Genomic DNA, 25,349 nt, shown 5'->3' with positions numbered 1-25,349 from the left:
TATTGATTGGTTAGGATCCATCAAATATACTGTAAAGATAGACGCAGTGAATCTGAGTAAAAAGGGATATACATTTTGGACACCAGTTGTAAGGTGGTTGGAGCTGGAGGGCTAAGCGTTTTAGGAGATATGTCCCATGATTACGCCTATGTGCCTCTTGATGCACATCATTGCCTGGTCTTTGGTAACCATGGCTCAAGAAGAAGAATTGCAGGAACTAAGCCCTGGGCCGGGAGGCCCCTTCCCAGGCAAGTGCAAGAATGGTATTGAACAATCTATGGAAGGCTAACCTGAGGTGAATGAAGACAATTTTTTTTTTTTTTTTAAATAAAATTGTAATAAGTTGGCCTGGCATATGCTGGTCACTAGTTATAGTGGCCACCTTGCACCAGTCCAATTCGACTTTTATGGTAGATAGGTTTAAGACAACCTTTTAAAGAAAGCTATCCTAGTGGTAGCTGTGGAGAGCAGCCTTAAGGCTAAGTCTCAGAGGAGTGTAAAGCAGATTGTTTTACCTTATAATCTTTTGAATTACCAAATGAAAGGACACCACACAGGTATATATATCAAATATATATGTATTTATTTCTAGACACACTCTACTAATCTCTTTATGAGATTAGAAGTCAGGAACACATTCAAATATCAACATTTCACAATATGTTAAGCACAAATATGGCTGGGGCCCTAGGGGCGTACAAGACCATATACTAAAAAAGAGGTTTAGGAAAGTCGACTTGCAGAATGACAAGGCCTAGGGCCTGTAGAATCGCTGGGGCTTCACTAATGCAGGAAAAGCAGGTAAGTAACAGACCCACGGGAGACGCATGCAGTGTGTGAACACAGCCGCGGGTTCCCTATTGATTTCAATGGAGCAAGGCGCGGTTTGATTTTTTAAAGTTTAAGGGTACTTCGAGGAAGTCTACAAGCAAGCCACTTACAAGGTAAGTAATTTGAGGACCAAAACACACTAGGGCACCGGAGTGCACGAGTTACCTCACCCAGGGAAGCCGGGTGCATAGGTGTCTTTTGGTGTCGGGTCGTGTCGCTGTTTTCTATGGAGACCAAAGAAGATTTGCTGCTTGCGAAGACTGAAGAAGTGTCCGTTGGAATCCAAGGCTGGATTCAAGATGCAGATGACCTGAAAATTGAAGGGACAGTGTTCACAGTCACTTGCCAGTGACCAGGGGCCAGGAAGCTGGTTGCCCACGGAAGTCGTGTGATTTCAGGTGATCAAGGGTGTTTTGACTCTTCGCTCACGAGGTCCAGGAAGGATCGACGATGACCAGCAGCTGGATTCGGAGTGTCCCACGACGTCTGCAGCTTACTGAGGTGTCGGCAACCGGATTGGAGCCAACTAGCCGTGGCAACAGCAAGTCTCGTGGAAATCGAAGAGGGTCAGCGTTGCAGACTAGCAAGGTCTGAGGGACTCACCCAGCGAGGGTGAGTGAGGGCAGGCCTGGAGCAACCAGGGGAGCCCTTTGAGTCGATAAAGTCTTCGGGGGACCGACAAGCCAACGTGCAAGGGATCGCGAAGACGCCTCTTGAGGAAATGCTTCACAGTAGCCCACGGTCACTCGGGACGGGGTAGGCCTCTGATTTTCGCTGCAAAACCTGCTGTAGGCTTGGGCCCCAAATGGTCCAATGTCGTGAAGGGGTTGCACTCGACAATAGTGCATGGTACCCGGGTATTGCTGTTCCTCGTCACTCGTGGGGTCCACTCGTCTCAGCTCTGCTGGGGACTCACAATGGCCGTCGAGAAGTCAGGAAATCCACTTGCGGGGCTGCAGGGACTTCGAACTCCGGCGGGAGCGGGAAAGTTTGCGACCGTTGATTAGAGTTTTTGGTGCCTGCCAAGCAGGGGAGTCACTCCTTGATTCCAAGGGAGATTCTTCTGTCTTCCAAAGGTAGTGGAACGTCGAAGGGCCAGGATTCTTCTTTGTAGAGAGTCGTCCAGGGTTATCTACTTTGCAATGGCAAGGTTTCCTATCTTATATTGAAGATAGGGGAGGGACTAGCTCTAGGACCACTCCTCTGGGAGGGTCAGGGTAGGGGGTGGTTACACCCACTTCCCTTTGTCCAGTTTCGCGCCAGAGCAGGGACAGGTAGCCCCTGAACCGGTTTGAGCTGGCATATGCACAGAGGAGCCTACTGCTCCCCCAGTGCAGGACTTCAAAGCACTCTAGAAGCGCACCCACCCAGCTCCAATACACTAAATCCTGTCTGGAAGGTGGTGACACCTCCCTGTGACAGGATGCCTATTGTTGGGCTGCGAGTTTCAGTCAGCAGCAGGAGGGCAGCCCAGTGTCTGTACTGGTGGCATCCATTTTGTGATGCCAGGGCTCTTTCAGATTTCTACCGTGTTACCACAGTAGGCACATGTCGTCCCCTCTAGAAGGGTGGGATCATACTCCCACATCATGGACTGATGTGGGGGTATGATTACAAGTTGTTTGACACCAAACACGACATGTTTTGATGCAGTCATTCCAAAGTTAGCATTTACCAGTATGTTATAATGCACTTAAGAGTATATGGTTTAACCGCATCCACAAACAGCCACAGAGAATAGACTCTGCCAGCTGCAGAGGGGTCCTGCTCATGCAGAGGCACCCCCTCCCATTGTAAACTAAGCACCCTGCCCTCAGGATTGATAGTGCCTGCCATAGGGGTGGCTGATAGGTTTATATGTGTGTGTATGGTGAGATATAGGAACCTATACCTCAGTGAGGAGTGCTAACACTACCTCACCCAGGCTGCAGTAGCAGGCCTGTGGTGTCAGATTGAGTCTGCTTCCCACGGGTGGCATAATACATGCTTCAGCCCCTGGTAGGCCTGTGAAGTGCCTATGCCCTAGGTACCTAAGGTACCATATACTAGGGGTTCATAAGGTACCACAGTATCCAATCACTAGTGCATCTAATATGCACACCAAGTCGTTTAGAGAGAACAGAGAGACTGGGGCCCTGATTAGCAGGGACCCAGCCAGACTATAGCCAGAAACCAGTGTATACATCAGAAAAAAAGTGGGGGCAACATAAGTGCAGATCCTACTTTCCTACAAAAATAAATAATGTTTGGTGAAAGTGTGTGGTGTAGACCATGTCAATCAATCAATAAGGTGTTTGTTAAAGCGCGACTACTCACCCGTGAGGGTCTCAAGGCGTTGGAGGAGGGGGTGGGGTGCAGGTTCCAGTCCATCAAGGAGGGGGTTTGTCGAAGAGCCTGGTTTTGAAGTTTCTCACGAAGATGGGGAGCGATGTTGTCTGTCTGAGGTGGCGCGGAAGGGCGTTCCAGGCTCTGGCAGCGAGAAGGAGCGGCCTTTGGGTGCGTGGAATTTCAGTCGGCTGTTCAGGTATGCTGGTCCGGTTTTGTGGAGTGCCTTGTGTGCATGGGTGAAAATCTTGAAGGTGATTCTGGTCTCGATGGGGAGCCAGTGGAGTGTGCGCAGGTAGCTGTTCAGCATTCTGTCAATCAATAATTGTTTTTGCATTTGTCACCCGAGTGGGATGGGTATGCTCAGACGTGGGTTCCGTGCTCTCTATGCCACTGGAGTCAAGCTGGCCTGGCCGATGAGGGGTGATACCCCGAAACAGCCAAGCCCCGACAGTTCAGCTGGACTGTTCCCATAGGGAGCAGGGTTAAGACTGATTTGCATATGGCTGGGTATAAAATTGAATGGCTAAGGGAGCAAAAAAACTATGGATTTAGGCCCAGATCTCTGTACTGGGGTGAATGTTTGACACTGTTCAGTATTCTGTCCATCAATTGTTCTTGCTGCTTTACATAGATCAGCTAGTGGGATATTGCCCAGAAAAGACATGGAGGCTCCTTATTTTGCGAGTAGAGTGTGCTGTAGGTGCGTTGGTAAAGTCTTTTTGGCTTTGGCATAACATGTTGAAATTAATTTAATTATCCATCTGGTAATGCCCGATTTGGATATAGGCTTTCATTCGTGAAGAGGCGAAAAAGCAGCAAACAGTTGTTTGGCTTTCCGAAAGTCTTTAGTTCTGTTAATGTAATACATTAGCGCTCTTTTATCATCTAATGCATGAAGAGCTCTTTCTGCAACTGAGTCTGGTTAAGGAAATAAACCAGGTAACTCAACTGATGGGATAAAGGGGAGACCACCTCTGGAAGGAATTTTGGGTTGGTGAGAAAAACCACCCTATGCCTGTGTAGTTGGAAGAAAGGTTCTTCTAGGGTTAGTGCCTGGAGTTCACTAAGACGTCAAAGTGAAGTGATGGCAATCAAAAAAGCGACCTTCCAAGATAGAAATTGGAGGGAACAATTATGTAGTGGTTCAAATGGTGGACCCATACGTCTTGTGAGGACAAAGTTAAGATTCCATGTAGGTGCAGGTGGAGCTCAAGGTAGAATCACTCTCTTAAGGTCTTCCATAAAAGCTTTGATAAGTGGTACTTTAAACAAAGACAAGTGACCACTGCAGCCAGATATAATTGTATGGAAGTGGATGCAAGTCCAGAGAGTTGCAGATGTAGAAGGTAACAAACAATGTTTTGTATAGTAGCATTCAATGGATTGATACTGTTATTAACATACACATCTTTACCATTTAGCTGCATACCATGCTTTAGTAGTAGACCTAAAAGCTTCTTAGAGAATGGTCATACATTCAGGTGGGAGATTAAAATAACCAAATTCTAATACCTCAGGAGCCAAATTGCCAGATTGAGTTTCCTGGGATTTGGGTGCCTGACTTCTCCATGGCTCTGAGTGAGAAGGTCTGGGTTGAGGGGAAGCTTCTTGTGTAGAACTACTGAGAGTTCGAGAAGTCCAGTGAACCAGGGCTGTCAGGCCCATGTGGGAGCTACTAGTATGAGTGTGAGGGATGATAGCCTGAGCTTCTGAACCAGAAACGGAAGAAGAGGAGAGCGGAAAAGCGCAGGCAAATATCCCTGACTAAATCATCCATAGATCATTGCCCTTGGATAGTGAGTGTGGGAACCTAGAGGCAAATTCTGGGCATGGCCGATTCCTGCTGAGGAGGTCGGAAAATTCATTATTTGTTCCTGGGAGGTGTTCTGCTAAGATATGAATATTGTGATGTAGAGCCTAACGCTGAATGGCCTGAGATGGGCGTGATAACTGTTGAGAGTGCGTCCCCCCCTGTTTTTGTACATAGTACATGGTTGTCATATTGTCTGTCTGGACTAAGACAAACTTGCCGATCAGGTGAGGTAGGAACGCTTTCAATGCTAGATGAACAGCTTGATGCTCTAGGTAGTTGGTATAGAGACCCCGGTGTTTGTTGTCCCAGAGATTCTGGACTGAGATTTTTTTAAGTGAGCTCACCAGCCTGTTAGTGATGCGTCCGTTGTCAGGATGATATGGGTAACAGGGTAGATGAAAGGCCGCCCTTTTAACAGGTTGTTTGTGGTGCACCACTGCAAAGAGCGATGAGTTTGGCAGTCTATCAACACTATATCCTCTAACTGACCCTGTGACTGAGACCCTTGCTGTGCTAGACATTCCTGCAGCAGAAGCATGTGTAACAGTTCATGTGGCACTAAAACGATGTAGGATGCCATCATCCCCAATAGGCGCATGACCGTTCTTACTTAACTGTTGATTGGCTTGGAAAAGTGGTATTAATGTTTGGAAATATTGGATTCTTCCTGTATTGGAATAGGCTAATCCCACCTGTGTGTTCAGGATAGCCCCCAGATACGGCTGAAAATGAGATTTTTGGAAATTGATGGTGAAGCCTAGCTGATGGAGCAGGTCCAGTGCTTAATTTGAGCTGGTGGTTTTTGGTGCACAGCATCAGCACCTAATCAACACCTGCGCTTTTCATGAGCACCAGTTAAGAATTTGCCCAGAATCACAGGATGTTGAGCCGAAGCAGAGACTCGAACCTGGTTCCCCAGCTCCCGAATTCGGCACTCTGGCCATTAGGCCACATCTTCTCCCCACTTTCATAGTTAGTACTTAATTCTGTTTTAAGCAGCGCTAACAGGAGAAATGGGCTGGTGCAAGCTGCCTCCTAACGAGAGCCCCTGCACTTATTCTTTTACAAATTAACCACTGAGCAGGCCTATACTATTTTGAGTGTATTGTTGGCACAAAGGAAGAGTGCTGGCTTTGATAAGCCAGTCGTCGAGATGTGGGAAGACACAGATGTTATATCAGCATAAGTGTTCTGCTTGCTTGGCATTTGGTGAATACTCGAGGTGCAGTAGTCACTCCGAATGTGAGGACTTTGAATTGGTAATGTTTGCCTGCTATCACAAATATTAAATATTTGCGATGTGCCGGATTTATTGGAATGTGAAAGTAGGAGTCCTTTAAGTCTAGGGCTACTTCCTACTTGAAGGACTGCAAAACTATTGTCCAGATGGGTAACATCACCTCCAGAGAGCGATCCGTAACTATGGGTGTGCCTCAGGGCTCTATTCTGAGCCCCACTCTTTTTAATGTCTATATGGCCCCCCTAGCCGCAGTGATCCGAAACTACGGTTTCGATGTCCTGTCTTACGCAGATGATACCCAAATTCTGGTCACACTGGGCCCGGATCCCAGCGAAACCAAGAAGCGTTTTAAGGATTGCCTGTCACATGTGGACAAATGGATGACAGCTAATCATCTTCAGTTAAATGGGACCAAGTCGGAGATTATGCTTTTTGGCAAAGCGTTCAACCACTGGTCGCAGGACTGGTGGCCATCCAGACTTGGCCCATGTCCTCCTCACAAGAACCTGGTTCGTAACCTAGGCGTCCACTTGGATTGCGGTCTGTCTATGAAGGGACATGTGAACCACATTATTGGCACCTGTTTTGGTGTTATGCGGAGCCTCCGTAAAGTCTTTAAATGGCTCCCCCTTGAAGCCCGCAGACCCTTAATACAGGGTCTTATAATTAATAGAATGGACTACGGCAACGCCTTACTGGTATCCATCAATTCCGATCTTCTCGACAGACTCCAGGTCTTACAGAACACCGCGGCGAGGCTGGTCCTCGACCGCCCTCACAGATCACCGTCGGCACCCTGCCTTAAAACTCTACACTGGCTTCCTGTGAGAAAACGCGCTCTTTTTAAGACCTTGTGTCTTACACATAAGCAAATGTATGAAAAGGGTCCTAATTACTGGATGCAAAAACTTCGATGGTATAAACCATCTAGGGCTCTGCGCTCAAGTGACTCTGCTCTGCTCACCCCTCTTAAGATCCGCACGGTTAGACAGGGTGGGCGTGCCTTCTCTTTTCTGGCCCCTGCATCCTGGAACAAAATGCCATTTGAACTTCGCAGCATGCCAGACCACAACTGTTTCCGAAGAAGATTGAAGACCTGGCTGTTTGTATAAGCGCCATGGGTTTCCTTTCCTCCTGCTCGCTGCAGACTGCAAGCGCCATGAGACTCGCGAGAGTGATATGTGCGCGATATAAATACCCATGACTTGACTTGACTTGACATAGAAACTCGCCTTGCTGTAGATTTGGGATCACGTTTTGGAGAACGACCATATGAAAATGCTGTGAAAGGATGTAATGATTTATGGGTCGTAGATCTGTAGAAGAGGGACGGGTTCTATGGCTCTTTTGGGTATGTGGAAATATGGATTTTTCTGGTCAGTTATGTCCCCTATCTTGGACCCCAACGGTTCTATGTGCATGTCACAAGTACATGTATGTTCCCTCCAGTTCCAGTTATAAAGACGCAAACACATGTGCGTCCACCGTCAACATGTCCTCTGTCAGATCCGCCATGAATAGGCCGGATATTCCATTCCTAAGTACAAAAGGCCACCGGCTTTATATGGCTCACTCATGCCATTTTACAGTCCAGGCAAGTAGGCCCTGATTCTGTCATCAAACTCTTCTTGCCTTCTGCCTCTGAAAGCTCCAGTCTGAGCCTGCATCTGTGACCATGAACTTTGTCTCATTCTCTGCGCGGCTCACGAAGCCTGACATCAGCCTATTCTCTGCCAAGAACTGTATTTCACCTTCGAGTTATCTGCTTCCCCCCTCAGCCGATGCATTCCTGCCTAGTAGTTTAAGTAAACATTCTTCCAGTTACCAAGCAAAGGGCCCGGCTTCTCTGCCCTCATGCAAGTAATTCATAGTCCTGTTACTATGGAAGATTCCTGCCCTCGCATTTAGTGTAGACACCTAGACGCTTGTACACGCACGCACAGTCAGTATAGAATAGATTCTGTCCGAGAGTCCTTCCTTTGTGGATAACATAGTTCTTTAAACATAGGATGTTAGATATGATTTGGGATTAGGTTGACTTGACCCCTCAGACTTCTTGTCTCCACATGTAGAGCTAAATGTCAAGTCCCCTTCACCCCCTAGTTACAAGTAATGCTGCTGCGCGCGCATCTATGCCAAGCATTATCTTATAGATCCACCTATAGGTGACATCACAACCAATTATGTTCCTTTTTACTCCTTGTTCCACCCATTTTCGGTTACACAGACAATTCGTCATTTTCCTTATCAATTGTTACGCCTATTGCATTCGCTTCATTGTAATGTATGTATTATAAAAGTCATTTCATATCAATAATGTGTGTACTTCACTTCCTGAACCTTCGTGGTGACGGAACTTGGAGCATCCGATTATAATCGAGTATTGGAATAAAGCCCATTCCGAACCTCTAATACCACGGATTCTGCCTCTCATTTTACTGAGCTATTTTATTATGTTTCTGTATCAAATTCAGTCCCGGTAAAGGAAAATTATTTACCACATGAATGGCGCCCGAACAGGGACACTTTCTCATCTCACGCGCCGGCGGTGCGTTGCAGGCCCGGTCCCCTGCCACAGCTGGACGGACAATAACGCGTACCAGCAGGATTTCCTGTATCTCCCTCCGGTCAAGCGGGGGCGACTGAGACTGCGATCAACACCCAGACGAGGCGGTGAGAAGTGCGAAGTATCCCGACCAGAGCCTAGCTGAGAGAGCAAGATCCGAGGTATACAGAGACCCACCAGTCCGAAGTCAAGCCCAGTGTCCGACGAGTCGAGTCCAGTCGAGTCCAGTCCGGGTCAAGTTCAAGTTACTGAGGCCTTCCGTTTCCGAAGCTACCCGGTGAGTACCATTGCTGGGGAGGCATTTCTGACGTGCACATAGGTTGTGCCGGTCAAGACGGGTTTGGGTACACAAATCCGGTCTGCACTGTTTTAGCAGTGTATCTGTACTGTTTAGCAGTATATCAAGTATTCCGAAGTATTCCGAAGTGTCTAGTTATTGTCTAGTTATTGTCGAGAATTAAGCTTGGTGATTAGTTATGCAGACGATCATCATTGTTGTTTCAGTTAAAGGTTTAATGTTTAATGTTTAATATGTTTAAATACGTTCTGTATATTGTGGTATGAATGACTGTTCATTATCGTGTTTATTGTATTAAGTCTGTTCAAATTCAAGTATCAGGTCAGGTGGTCAAAATCAAGTATAAGGTCAGTTCTCAATATGCCGCTCTTTTCGAAATTAAGACAGATCACTACTAGAAAAGGGGTTCTCGAAGAAGCCGTTCCTATCCCTCCTAGGGACACTCCAGGGCACTTTATGTATCATAAACATGGCCTAGACGCTATATTATTTCTTGATTTATGGGTAGACTACACCAAGGGATTACCAGAAAGTCAGAGGTGGCCCACAGCAGGAACCTGGGATGCAGAGTGCATCATGAAAGTAGAAGAAGAGTTATGGAAAAGGAAAGTCAGACAGTCACAGAAAGATGCCATTGAATTATGGCGTAAAGAATCTCATAGACGCACAGAAAAAGCACGTAGACAGGAAGAGAAGAGTAAAGAGAATTCCAATAAAGTTCGAGAAAATCTATTAATTGAGGAAGGTATCCGAGTGAAATCAGAACAAGTAGACAGACAAAGAAATGCCCTTATGAATGGTATGTATCCCCTTCTGGCCGAAGGATTACCTAAGGCTACCCCAGAAATACCGAAAGACTTGCCACCCCCATTGTTCCCAATAAAGGTACATCCTAAGGGGCATCCTAGAACAGCAGAAGACGTTTTTCTTTCCTCATATTTAGATGACGCAGCTCCCGAGTATGCTAATTCCGCCCCACATAGACCGCATACCAGGGAGGTCCAACGCCAAGATCCAGCATCCGTATCCCTACAGCAACAAATCGAGTCACAAGTTCTGGCAAGCACATCTGTTTCTGCATCCACTCCTACAGCTACTTCTATAGCTGTGTCCACACCTGTAGTCGCTGTATCACGTTCAACGAATCCTTTCACACCCGACACCCCAGATGGGGCCACGGGAGGTGCTACCAATATCTTTTCTACGCCACCCAGAATAAATAAACGTACTTTTCAAGAGTCAGCACATTCGCGTACACCCAAACTCATAAGTGCCCGTGCGCTTAAGGAACTTCTTATAGATTGTAGATATGACCCTGTGCCTGGAAAAGAGGACGAAATGACCCTAGCATCATTACGTATCAGACGAGCCGCAGTGTATTTAGGGAAGTTACCAGGAATGACTGCGCATCTAGATAATATATACCATTTTGTCCAAACAGGGCGAGATCCAGAATGTATTTACAGAGCTATGGAATACCAGAAAGTAGAGATACAGGGGGAACTGTTACGTTTCCTCATAAACTGTGTGATCAGAAATCAAGACCGACCGGGGGTAGACCCGGAAGCAATGCAAATTCTTACAAGATGGAGCCAGAATATATCAGAAGGGAGACATGATAAACAAAATTGTATAATAGCCATGTGCCGAAAGATCCGTAAAGAAATAGAACGCCTGCACGAAGAGAGATTAGAGGTAGACGAGTTCGAACAAAGCGAGGAAGAAGGGTCAGGACCGCCCACAGGACAGTCAGAAACTATAGCCTATGTAGGTAAAAGAAGATCTTGTAATAGTACGAGATGTCTTATTGACCCGATACGCCCGATATGTCCAGACAATAACAGGGGTTTCCGAACACCCGTAGTCCATATAAGGTCTAACGAGCATTCGTTCCAAACAGCTGACAAGTTACTCCGAGAACGAAGGGGTTATCATTTCCTCGATTCTATGGATGAACAAGATTTAGCCAGGGCAGCTGTCCATTGGGTGGACAGTCCCGGAAAATATAGTGATGATACAGTAGTACGCACATTTTTGAATCTTACCCCAGATGAACAAAGGTTAGCTGGGATTTATATGATTCAACAACTCATTATACTATATCGGAGTCAGCATTCAGATCCTGGTCCCTTACCCGACATATTGACTGAATTACTCACGAATAGATGGAGAGGTCCAGGTACTAAATTAATTAAAGAAATTCTAGAATCAAGAAAGCAATATATTCTTTTTGTATGTTCAGAACATGTTCCATTGCCCGTCAAGGAAAGAACTACGTATCACATAGATAGACAGAATCCCTTACGAGAAGTGCACCCAATAAAGGGCGAGGACAATCAGTTTAAACGCGTATTTGTATATACGCCCATATCGAAAATAGAATTGTTACAAATGAAGAAAGTGGTACCCAGTCATGACAAAGACCCAGCGGGTTTTCACCGAGAAATTAAAGACATGTTACTCATGGGAGAGTACACCTATCCCGACATTATGACAATATTAAAGGTATTGATGCCTGCTGGCATTTATGAGAAACTCAAGGAAAAAGAGTGGGAGGTAGGAGACCAAAAGATAGAATGGTCAGTGTTAGAAGCTGAAGAAAAGGCCCGAACTGCAGGAGCAGGACTTGGGGATAAAACTAAAGCACTACCAGGTTTATTAGTACAGGTACTGCCACGTTTATTAACTACGAAAAAGGAAGACTGGGGTACAATTTCAGCCTGTAAACAGAAGCAAGATGAGGACACTAGTGATTACTATGCCCGATTTGAAAAATGTTTTGGTATAAATAGTGGCATAAAAGCAAGTAGCGAATCATACCCACATCTGTTTGTAACAAAATTAGTAGAAAATGCCCTGCCCCCAGTAAAGAATAGAGTATTAAAATTCGAGAGCACCTGGCAAGGTAACACTCCATCACAAATGTTACAAATGTTACAGTACCATCACAATAGAATTAGAGAGGAACAAGAACACGAACACAGACGCATGAAAGACACGAAAATGAAAATGTTAGTTTCCCAGACAGTTCCAGCTGAAGGACATAAAAAGGGTATGACACATTCCGATTCAGCAGGACCTGTAAAAGGGACATGTAATTATTGTAAAAAGCCAGGTCATTACGTACACGATTGTCCAGTTTTAAAACATAATATCAGCATAGGTAAAACACAAGAAAGATCACGGCCACTCAGACAGGATCAGAATGAACAAGGAGCTTTGCAGCATGCCCAGGCCATGCCAGCCGCACAACAGCCAATACAGTTTGTGCCAGCTGCACCACCGTTGCCTGTTGCTGCCACACAAGCAACAACACGACAAATGTATCAGACCGCACAGTATGAATACCCTGAGTATCAGCGTTACGCATGAACTAGCCTAGAGAGGGAAGTTGACTTACCCCTTATCGAGATACCTGTAGATCAAGAAGGACCTTATGTACACAGTGAATTATTAGGTCAAGATAGAAAATTTTTACTCGATACAGGGGCAAGTCGAACAACTATAAAACGTAGTGAAGTTCCAGGGGCACCCCTCTCAGGCTCACAGAATATTTCCCTGGGTTTTTCAGGAAAGCCTATTGTTAATGAAGTGTCACAGCCTCTTCCACTTACGATAGGACCTTTGACCCGAACTACAGATTTATTGCTTACTAAATCATGTCCAGAAAATCTATTAGGAATAAAAACGTTAAAAGCTCTAGGAGCTATAATATGTTGTTCTCCGGAAGGAGTAAGATTGTTTTTACGTGATTTTAAAGGTCACTATGTATCTAGAGACATGGATCCCCGATTACAGACTTTACCTACACGTCTATGGGCACAAGGCCCTACCGATGTTGGTTGCATGAATATTACACCATATCGAGTCACATTAAAGGCAGGAGTGGTGTTACCACGAATGCGACAATACAAGTTACCCCCAGATGCTGTAATGGCTTTACTACAAATCATTGACGAGCTCATTACCCAAGGAGTAGTTGTAGAAACAGACTCCAATGTATGTAATTCCCCGATAATTCCGATTCTTAAACGAACAGATCCCAAGGCCCCGCCAGTCTATCGATTGGTTATTGATCTGCGCGAGTTAAACAAATGCATTGTGCCACAATTCCCTGTGGTCCCAGATATCTCGTCATTACTGACAGCCATTGATTCCGAAGCAACATTCTTTACTGTAATCGATCTCAAGAATGCCTTTTTCAGCGTCCCAATAGACCCGGAAAGCCAATATTTATTCGGATTTAGTTTAAATGGACGTAGCTTTAAATTCTCACGCGCACCTCAAGGATTTACAGAAAGCCCCAGCATCTATAGCCAAGCACTGAAACGAGAACTTGACAGTATACACATGCCAGTTAACACTGCTCTGCTTCAATATGTCGATGATCTGTTGATCACCGCCCGAAGCGAACCTGAATGTGAAAAAGCATCACTGACAGTTTTACAATTTCTAGCTGAAAAGGGGCACAAGGTGTCCCCTTCTAAGCTGCAATTCTGTGTCCAGCGAGTTATTTATCTTGGACACTCGCTGTCCAAGGAGGGAAGGCAGCTTACACCAGACCGCATTCAGTTAATAGCTAACATGCCAATACCCAAGACACAAAAGGAGGTGCGGGCTTTCATAGGCCTCACTTCATACTGTAGACAGTGGATCCCGCAATATGCATTTCTAGCAAAACCACTCATTCAGTTGACAACCCAGGAGGCAGCCACATCGACTGTTCTCCCTTGGACTCAGGAACATACACAAGCTTTTGAAAGCCTAAAGAAAGCTTTATGTCAAGCACCTGTTTTAGCAACGCCATGTTACAGAAAACAGTTTACACTCTTTGTTACAGAACGCGAAGGTACTGCCTTGTCAGTACTCACACAGGAACAGGCAGGAGGACACAAACCATGTGCTTATTTTTCTAGTACATTAGATCCCGTAGCTCAGGCTTTACCTGCATGCCTGAAATCAGTAGCAGAGACAGCTTTAGCAATCAGACAAAGCGATGCCATAGTGTTAGGACATCCATTGACAGTTCAAGTACCACACACAGTAGAAGTCCTTGTGAATAGAACGCAAACACAACACTTGACTATAGCACGACTTACAGGGTATGAACTTACATTGTTTCAGCCACATATAGAAATCAGACGCTGTAACACATTGAATCCTGCCACACTTTTGCCAGTAACCGGAACAGACCCACTAGCTCATGACTGTATTGAAGTTATTACTATAACGACAAAACCCAGACAAGACTTGACAGATGTCCCATTGTCAGATCCAGACCTGACGTTGTATGTAGATGATTCATGTATGAGAACAAGTACAGGAGAGTTAGTGGCTGCTTATGCAGTCACAACAGATACTGAAGTCATTGAAACTAATCGTATTAATACTTTGTCAGCTCAAGCCGCAGAGCTTATCGCTCTGACACAAGCCTGTATTCAAGCCACAAGTAAAAAAGTCAACATATACACTGATTCACGTTATGCATTCGGAGTCGTACATGACTTCGGCGTGCTGTGGCGAGAGAGAGGTTATTTAACTTCCCACGGTGCCCACATTCAGCACGGACCCCTCATTCATGCCTTATTAGATGCAATACATCTACCTACTGCAATATCAATTATGAAATGTAAAGCTCATACGAAAGTTACTGATACCATTTCTCAAGGCAATGATTTAGCCGACAGAACAGCTAAACAGACTGCTCAAACTCCCGACATGACAAAGACAATAGTCCCGATGCCGACACATTGTATGACAGTTAAAGATCCTACTCTTGACGTAATTGACATACAGACACATGCTACACCAGACGAAATAAAGAAATGGACTGAATTAGGAGGGATCCAAACGGACCAAGGATGGATGATGAAAGAAAAGTCTGTATGGTTCCTTCCTGATTCAATGGTCCAAGTCATAGTTAACACTATACATAGTCCAGCACATCTAGGAGAAAAAGCTATGCTAGACAGCATTCAACACATTTGGTTCAATAAACATTTACGAGCAGCAGCCAAACAAAAAGTCCGTACCTGTATGATCTGTTGCCAGTTCAACCCAGGAAAAAGTGTTCCCGTAGAACAGGGTGGATTTCATCCTCCTGATCACCCTTTTGAAGTCCTCCAGATGGATTATATCCAGATGGAACGATGTCGAGGATTCAAATATGTTCTCGTAGTTGTCTGCGCTCTGTCCCGTTGGACGGAGGCATACCCGGTTTCAGATTACACTGCCCCGACTACTGCCAAACAGTTAGTTCGAGAATTCTTCCCACGATACGGTTTACCACGTGTTGTCTACTCAGATAACGGCCAGCCGTTCTCATCCGAATTAATGAAACATGTTTCACTTCTGCTAGGATATCAGTGGAAATTCCACTGTGTTCGACACCCCGAGGCAGCAGGTCTCGTAGAAAGACATAATCAGATACTGAAAATCAGACTGTCCAAAATATGCAGAGAAAAAGGGGTCGACTGGATAGTAGCATTACCAGTTGCACTTTTTTACATGAGAATGGTAGCGCACTCTAGAACAGGGCTATCCCCGTATGAGGTGATCTTCGGCAGACCACCAAATATGTGGGGGACGCCTATACCACGCAAAATAACTGATATTGACTGTAATATGCTGACAGATTACTTGGCTTCCTTGATGTCTGCACTACAATCTTGTCGTTCACAGGTAGCTGCAGCATTTCCCGACAACACTGAGGTGAAACCCCATGACGTAGTTCCGGGTGATATTGTATTTGTGAAAAATTTCGACCGAAAGACTCAGCTGGAGCCCAGGTGGAAGACACCCAAGTTGGTTCTGCTGACCACAAGAACAGCCGTGAAGATCGAGGGCCGCAAGGGTTGGATTCATTCAAGTCATATCAAGAAATTTCATGGACAATCCTCGGATATAGACATTGTGCCCTGCACTCCCTCACAGACTGATTCAAAACTTCCTTTGGTTGAAAAGACTGAAACAGAACTTTACAAAGTTAAGTTGAGACCTAGAACGTCAGACGGTTTGATTGTTTAAGTCCTCTCCTAGGTGAAGCGGTTGAATCTGTCTCTGACATGTATCCTCTAGACCTGAATCATGGACAGTCGCGAAAAATGATGAAACGACAGGCGTAGTGTAAATCACTGTGTAGCCATTGTATAGTGACTTTATTAATTTTGTTTTCCTTAAGTCTTTTAATAATTATTACAAGTATGTTGTTGCACATATATTACCCTATTGCCAGAAATGTTCACAATGTTATTGCAGAACATTCTTTTAGTGACTTACCCCCGCATGAATTGTCCTATAGACTTGCGCTGCGCAATAACACTTTCATTAGTATGTTACATCATTCCCATCAGACTAGTAATGCAACTAATTGTTGGGTGTGTGGCCGACTCCCTCCCTATCAGAATTATGAAGGAGTCTTGCCTTTCTTTCCACATCCATTTACACATAATGGCTCCTGTGGAGCATGGTTTAGTTTAATGAATTCCATAGACTCAGACACAGCAGTTTACCAAGATCAGTGGGTATGGGGAAACCTGAACCTAGTTTTACTCAAGGTCTGCTATCCTGACAAGGAGGGTCGCCCCAAAAGAACAGGAACTGATCTAGAAAATGAAGTATATGGATTAGGTAATTTTACACCTAACCTCATGATTCTAAATGTCGTATCCGAAGTTGAACTAGTCTTACCCACCATGTCAGTATTCCCAGCAAAAGGTGAATTGTGTGTAAGAAAGGTTGGTTCCATACATATGGGCCATAGTAAGTGCACTACTACAGTAGAATTCAGTGATCAAGGCAAATCTTCATTCAGAGCTTATCGCCACTCCTACTTTATATGTGGTCAGACTGCATATATGCGTCTACCTCTAGATTGGGATGGTACCTGCTATATTGCATTCCTTTTGCCACCTGTTTTCCTAGCTCCTCCTGATTATTACAGAAATATTCATTTAGTACACAATAGAGAGCGGAGAGATCTCCCAATTGTCGATTATACTGAGACGGCATGGGACAAGTATGTGGATTTCAATAAAGGCATCTTTCCCTATATAGGTACAGTTACCAATAGTAAGCTGATACGTAGATTAACTAGAACCCTTGAAGCAGTAGTGAATGAAACTATTTCCGCCTTAGGCAATTTAACAGAAGAGCAGTCTGCTATGCGGATTGTTGTGCTTCAAAATCGTCTTGTCCTTGACGTCATCTTGGCTGATAGAGGCGGAGCTTGTAGGGTCATCGGATCCAGCTGCTGCGTATTCATACCAGAGAATTCGCCATCTGTATATAAAGCTATAACTCGCCTTCACAAGATTGTAAGCCAGATACACCAGAATCCAGGCACCTGGACTTGGTCCAGTTGGTTTTGGAGTGTGATATCAGCCTGGGGATGGAGAGTTCTATCATTCCTAGGTATTGGCCTTCTCATACTATTCAGTTGCTGTCTATGTCTACAATGTGGACCAGCGATTTGTGGTCTGTGTGCCACATCGTGTATTCCACCACCAAGATTTCATTCAAGATCCCGGAAGAAGAAAGAAGAACAAATGATGCTATATGAACAGATCAATGGATTAATGAAGATTGATATCTCCTAACGGGCAAGTAGGGGACAAGGAGGGAATGTGGAAATATGGATTTTTCTGGTCAGTTATGTCCCCTATCTTGGACCCCAACGGTTCTATGTGCATGTCACAAGTACATGTATGTTCCCTCCAGTTCCAGTTATAAAGACGCAAACACATGTGCGTCCACCGTCAACATGTCCTCTGTCAGATCCGCCATGAATAGGCCGGATATTCCATTCCGAAGTACAAAAGGCCACCGGCTTTATATGGCTCACTCATGCCATTTTACAGTCCAGGCAAGTAGGCCCTGATTCTGTCATCAAACTCTTCTTGCCTTCTGCCTCTGAAAGCTCCAGTCTGAGCCTGCATCTGTGACCATGAACTTTGTCTCATTCTCTGCGCGGCTCACGAAGCCTGACATCAGCCTATTCTCTGCCAAGAACTGTATTTCACCTTCGAGTTATCTGCTTCCCCCCTCAGCCGATGCATTCCTGCCTAGTAGTTTAAGTAAACATTCTTCCAGTTACCAAGCAAAGGGCCCGGCTTCTCTCCCCTCATGCAAGTAATTCATAGTCCTGTTACTATGGAAGATTCCTGCCCTCGCATTTAGTGTAGACACCTAGACGCTTGTACACGCACGCACAGTCAGTATAGAATAGATTCTGTCCGAGAGTCCTTCCTTTGTGGATAACATAGTTCTTTAAACATAGGATGTTAGATATGATTTGGGATTAGGTTGACTTGACCCCTCAGACTTCTTGTCTCCACATGTAGAGCTAAATGTCAAGTCCCCTTCACCCCCTAGTTACAAGTCATGCTGCTGCGCGCGCATCTATGCCAAGCATTATCTTATAGATCCACCTATAGGTGACATCACAACCAATTATGTTCCTTTTTACTCCTTGTTCCACCCATTTTCGGTTACACAGACAATTCGTCATTTTCCTTATCAATTGTTACGCCTATTGCATTCGCTTCATTGTAATGTATGTATTATAAAAGTCATTTCATATCAATAATGTGTGTACTTCACTTCCTGAACCTTCGTGGTGACGGAACTTGGAGCATCCGATTATAATCGAGTATTGGAATAAAGCCCATTCCGAACCTCTAATACCACGGATTCTGCCTCTCATTTTACTGAGCTATTTTATTATGTTTCTGTATCAAATTCAGTCCCGGTAAAGGAAAATTATTTACCACAGGTAGAAGAGTTTGAACTTCTTGTTTGAGTAATGTTTGAAGTTCCAGAGAGAGGCTGTGCGTGTGAGGTGGAATGGTTAGAGTTGTAGTGATGAGCTTCAGACAATAACCATGTTGAATAATGTCCAACACCCACTGATCCGATGTTATGGATTGTCAAGTGGGGAGAAACTGTTGCAATCGTCCCCTGACAGGTGTGGTAAGATCGAGTTGAGGGAGAAGAGAGTCCCTGCTTTGTGGTGGGTGCAGCACTACTTGGGCATGCAGCTTTGCCTCTCTGTGTGTTGCCCTTGTTTGTGCCCCTATAGTAGCATTGGGGAGATGAGTGGTGACTCTGCCCTCAGTGGTATGAGGAAGAGGCTTCGGGATATGTTGATTTTGAGCCCGCCCTATAGGAGGAGTGGCGAAAACAGCCACGCAACCCTGGTCTTTGTAATGCACCCATGGATTCTGCAACTTTGTGTCCTTTTTCATCTTCAAGAAACTGGTCAACCTGTGATCCAAAAAAGGTGTTCCCTATCAAAGGGGACATTTAACAGGCTTTGTTAGACCTCTGGTATAAAGCCAGATATGCACAGCCAGGCAGGGCGACCCAACAAAATGCTAGTGTTAATGCTCCTAGCAGCAGTGCCTGCAGAGTCAAGGGCACACCTAATGGAGGTATTAGAAATAAGCTTGCCCTCAGCTACAAGCTCCTGTCCTCTCTTTTTATGCTCCACTGGGAGGTGCTGGAGGAGCGCCTCCATTTCATCCCAGTGGGCACAATCGTATCTGGCCAATAAACCTAATGTTATTAGCAATACAGAGTGATTGGCGGACTGCATTGCTACTGTTTTGCCAGAGGCATCAGTAAGCTTACTCTCCTTATCAGGAGGTGAAGCGTCGCTGGTAGCCTGGGAATTAGCCTTTATATGGGTATTGGAGACTACGAGAGAGTCAGGTGGAAATTGCCCTCTGATATAAATAGGATAAGAGGATGAGGCTTTGTAATTTTTATCAACCCTGGGAATTATAATATGGGCTTGAGCGGGATCCTTAAAAATATCATCAGTGTGTCTCAGCATACTCTTAAGCATGTTAATCCATGAAATGTAGTACACAGAGCTGAGTAATTCTGTGATGAAACCGATTGACAGATAAGCAACGGTACCAAAGCTATTATTTTTTAATGCTAGTCTGATAAAAAGTATAAGAGCCAAGATGTTTATAAACATGCAACATATTTAAAATATGTTTTCCTACTTTCTTGTAGAAAAATGTAGGCTTCAACAAAATCTTTAAATCATCTAAACACAGTTTCAAATATTTAGTGGATGACTTGAAACATTCAACTAAAAGGTTTACCTTTATGCTTCAAAGTCCAGGGTTCCTTTCCTCTCAAGATCCAATAAAAGATACCAGTGTAAATAATTCCACCGTACAGTCCCAATGGTGTGTGGCATGAAGGTCTGATGTTCCTAACAGAATAGAGTTCCTTCCACACCCACGATTTCTTTAAATTGTCTTCATATTCTGGTACATAGAGTCCTGGAAAGAACAAGACCGCATTTGGGTTATGAGCAGAGCAAATCCTAATGGGTTCATACATCATTTGAAGCCTGTAGACAGTAGGAAAAACCACCAGTGCTATTTCTGTAGTTAATTTGAAGTTTAATAAAAAGAACTGCTGTCACTAGACTTTTGTGCAACAAAATATATACAGACATTCTTCATTAGGAGACAAAGGTCAGATAAACAACAGAGAAAAACAAAGGAAGGAAAGATGAACAAGAAGGGTGGGAAAAGGCTTATTTATTTCTGCATCAACCTGACCAGAAGGTAATAGAATGGTTGCAATTAACAAGAGCAGTATACAAGAACATCATTCGGATAGTAAACATGGTAAACAATGAAAAATCGAAACAAAAGGACAATTAAGTATAAACTTTAAACTGTGACTATCTTAGTAAGGTATCTTGAGCACTATGTCCTGGGGCAATACATTCCACAGATATGGAGCTTAACAAGAAAACACATCTAATTTGCAGATTTGAATTTGGACGTTTTCCAAATTGCAGGCATCAAAATGGATTTACACCTTGTCAATGAAACACCCTGTGCTATGTCAAGTTTTTCATGGAGGTATGGTGGTTAATGACAGCTTGTGACTTTCTGTGCAAATTACATTTTGAAAACTAAGGGCAAGCAATATAAGTCAATGGAGAGAGGGAGGATATTGTTGAATTTCCATGCTCCGGTCACCTGAGGAGCGGTCGAGTGGTGAACTTGTTTCAGCAAATCAAAGAGAGCATAGGCAGTACAGAAAGAACAACGCTATAACCCGAAAAAACCTTAGCCCTGTGAATATTATCACAAGACTAGGGTGTGTATGACAGGGACTAAGCCTTCTACAGTGAAAATTGGAAGGAATTTTCTAAGCAGGTGAAACTGGTACACGGTTGTTGCAGTGATTTTATGTATATGAATTTAGAAGTTGAAATTGGCACTAATAGTCAAGCTTAGGGATTTGGCAGATGGGACAACATACCCCAAGCAATAGCTTCATGTTAGAGAGGGCCTTTCCTCTGCAAATCCATAGAAATCTAATTTTATATGGGTAAGTATAAAGAAACAAGCATTGGCAAAGCCAAAAGGTCTCACCTTTTGGTCCTATTACCTTTGCCAATGTTGTTTACTGACGCTGTGCACCAACGGGAAAACAAAAAATGCTTTCTGCTGATGCTGTGCAGCATCTGGAAAAAAGAAAAGAAAGTAAACAGTAGTGACACGGCTACATTCATTTCACTGGTGAACACATGCATAAATATGTATATGCCCCTGCATGCGTCATGAGGAGGGTACCATTTACTTTGATTTTTTAAATGTACTAATCCAAGACAGCAGACATCACTTGAGTTACAAAATAAATATATATATTTTTTTTAAAAGTAATTGGTCAGCGGGGACAGGGGAGCAACAGATGAGATGCCGGAGGAAACAACTTAGGATGGGGAGATAAAATAACAAGCATTGGCATAGCCAATAGGTCTCGCCTTTGGGACTTTATAAGTGTTTAGCCATGCAACAGTTAATGTTGTTGCAGGAAGGATATTGTGCTGCATAACTCAATACTTATAAGGCCCCAAAGGTGAGACCTATTGGCTATGCCAATGCTTGTTGATTTAAGAACTTTCTCTGTTTTACAAGAGATGTACAAAGCCTCCACGTCCTCCCTGGAAATCAGAGTGCACTTGGCAGCATGGAAAGCCACTGAGTTGATTGCCTTAAGTTTCTGTAGCTCCTCCAGGTCGCAGTGGTGCTTTTTTACGTTTAAGTGATCCATGCGTTTGTGGATGGTAGTCCTGGGGATGTTTTTCAAGAGGTCCGTAAAAACCTGGGATAGGGCAAACTGCTTTCCGTTGATAATTAGATAACCAAGTCTAACGCCGTCCACCTCTTCAAAGTCCAATTTCAGATCTCCCATATCTTGAACCAAATTTATTCCCACAATCGACGCCATCAAATACGTGAATACTTTTCCGCCAGTTCTTTTTTTTTTTTTTTTTTTTTGAAACCGTTTATTACAAATCTCAAGAATATACAATTATGGGCCCACAACCTTCCGGCCGGCCGCTAGGAATGGCAGAAACATATGGCATACGTTCATAGAACCCTTGGCATTACAAAGGAGCATAAGCAGGAGTCATCAACATCATGGGCCACAGCCATAATACGTCACAGTGCGGTTTCATTTTATACAAACAACAAGAAAACAACACCCACAAGGCTACCCTACAGTCGAAAGTAGCAGCACGTGCTCCCAAATGGGGAACCCCAACTATTAGAGGAGTCCAAAGAGGGGAAGGGAAACAGAGCGAGGACTGGGGGAACCCTGTGCCCGGGGCTAGGGGAAGGGGTCAGCTAAGGGGACGGGGCTGGTGAGGCAGCAGGCAACAATGGTGGCGCGCAAATACTCCTACGGTAGGCGTTCCAGGGGCCCCACACTTTCACCCATGTCGCAGGCTTACCCCTCGCCACATACACCACCTTTTCTCGAAACATGCACCAGTCCATGTGCTCTTTCCAGGCCGACACCGTCGGGGGGTTCTGGGATCCCCACAGTTGCGCAATGTCACGCTTAGCAATCATATATCCCAGAGTCACCCACCACGTTTGCGGAGCCGAGTAGTCAGTTGGTTCCCACACATTCAACAGGCATCTCCTCGCTTCCGGCAGCAGCGCAACACGCGTAACCACTCGCAGGACCTCGTGCACACCGCGCCAGAATCGCTCCACCCTCGGGCATTCCCATAAAATATGCAGGAAGGTCGCCACGGCACCACAACCACGCTTACACAATCCATCCACAGTGTAGCCCATGCGCTGAAGCCTTGGCCCCGTCATGTAGACCCGGTGGAGTATCTTGAGCTGGACGAAGCGAAGGCGAGCCGGTATAGCCACCTCCTTCGGAGAGGCCACCGCGGAGATCCAGTCCTCATCGTCCAATTCCAGACCGTCGGCAACCCAAGCCTCGCGAAGGCCAATCAGCAAGCCCGATCGATCATTAATCAGTTTTTTATAAATAAGGGAGATCGTACTGTCTGGGACGTGGCCATCTAGCACTCTATCCTCCAGGGGGGAAGACTCCGGGATGGAGGCGACGTCTGGGAAGACGGAGCCCAGTGCATGACGGATCTGCAGGTATCGAAAGTATTCACTGCCCTGCAACTGAAACTCCGTCTGCAGCATCTCGAATGTTTTAAATCCTCCCCTCGACCAGAGATCCCCCACTTTACTGATGCCTATCATGTCCCATTTCGCGAAGCCCCCAGTTGTTCTTAACAAGACATCCTGCTAATAGAACAACATACTGTTATTTCTGTGCAATTTGCTGCCAAAGACCACGAGGAAAAAAACAAGTTTTAACGTACACAAATATAAAGAAACTAAAGAGCATTCCGTGTTCCAAACGTGCCCCTGCATGTTTTTGTATTGTGTGCTTTAAATTTCAGATCCCCCTTTGAGCACTGTGAGAATGGGGCAGAAAGGGAAAAGGAACTGCAGCTGCTATTCCCACTTCTGCCTCGGCTACAAATAAAATGACAGAGCTAACTGAGATCGCCCAGAGACACCGCCATCAATTAATTTCCCCAAAGCCCGCGCTGATTGGGCACTGCTTACAGGTGATGCAATAAAAAGTGATATTCCACCCCCTTCCCCCAAAACTTTCCCAGTAATTAGCATAGTCTCATTCATATTGTCTCTTCCACATGCAAACTCACACATCTATATATATATATAGCTATATATCTATGTAGATAGATAGATAGATGGGTTTGTTTGTCAACTGCTAGTGCTATTACATTTTAGGGCTAATTTCATTAAAACTAGCTCAGTTAAGAAACAGAAAATATTTCGAATCCTGCCGATTTTACAGACTACATTGTCATTCTATTCTATAGCTGGCGCTTATTAAAGTTCCAGTGTATATTGTGGACTATCAGAACACAAATATGGTACAGACACTACCGTAGGTTATTCCTCCAAGGATATAGAATAATCTGTGCATGCCTAACAAAGGAAAATACTTACATCTTCAGTTCCGATGCAGCCTTCCCTCCAGGTACGCGGTCTCCTTGGAGTGAAAGGCAGCGCTACTGCCTCGCATGTAATCACGGTGGAGAACGGAGGTACTTTAACAATGCAGTCTCTGCATGTATTTTCTGAAATGTGGGTTGGTCCAAACATCAGGCAAGCAACAAGGCAGATGAGGGTCAAAACTATTTTGAAACTGGAGCGTGCCACGAACAGTCAGCTCTATGTCCTTTGTCTGCTCAGGTTTTCAGAGGCTCACATCTCTTATAGGCTAATTGCCTACAGTTCCAGAGGGAAAAACAGCACATACACCTAAAGGAACCATTGTGCTTCGAACATAGATGCACGTAAAACCACACACAAGCCAGTGACCTGAAACCATTTATTTTTGCTTCTGGGTCTGGCTTGCCATTATATATCCAGACTAGATTTGCATTAAAGAAAAAATATATACATTTCAATATAAAACAGGCGAACAAATGATAATTGAAGAAGTAGGTTGGTAATTGTTGTCAAATGCAACCTCACATCCCACCAAAAAACTACACATCCATTTTATGGTAAAGCCAAGCAGGTTTGCATTGCATAATTTGCATATTATGGGCGTGCAATAGACATGCGCACCCCCCACCCTTCGTTTCGAACACAAACTCTATCAGAAGCTCTCATTGTTTCCCATAAATACATTAGTGCAGTGAAAAGCAAACACGACGAACATAAAACAGAGCCAGGGAGAGAGGTCGCTCTTATTGTCCTGCTAAAGGTGTTTGCTCTCCACTATGGACGTCATAACACCCATGTGTTGAATAAATGAACCCGCTATACGGATGCCACATGCAAGCGAAAGAGAACCCACACATTTAAAACTTGATGAAAAAATGAACAGGTTCGGGGAATGCATATTTCTCGGAAACAAATGTCACTTCAGA

General features: G+C 44.6%; 1 protein-coding gene across 1 annotated transcript in view; it reads right to left on the bottom strand.

The window, feature by feature from the left end:
- Positions 1-25,349, bottom strand: part of ETFDH (electron transfer flavoprotein dehydrogenase) — a 542,885-nt gene that overhangs the window by 181,870 nt on the left and 335,666 nt on the right. The window contains exon 11 of the mRNA XM_085641729.1: positions 20,191-20,373. Coding sequence (XP_085497855.1) covers positions 20,191-20,373 — 183 coding nt within the window. The remainder of the gene's footprint in view (positions 1-20,190; positions 20,374-25,349) is intronic.

The sequence above is a fragment of the Triturus cristatus genome, chromosome 2_2, assembly GCF_964204655.1.
Source record: "Triturus cristatus chromosome 2_2, aTriCri1.1, whole genome shotgun sequence".
In the NCBI taxonomy this organism is placed as follows: Eukaryota; Metazoa; Chordata; class Amphibia; order Caudata; family Salamandridae; genus Triturus; species Triturus cristatus.
The sequence above is the reverse complement of the archived record's forward strand: the minus strand, read 5'-3'. Positions and strand labels throughout refer to the sequence as shown.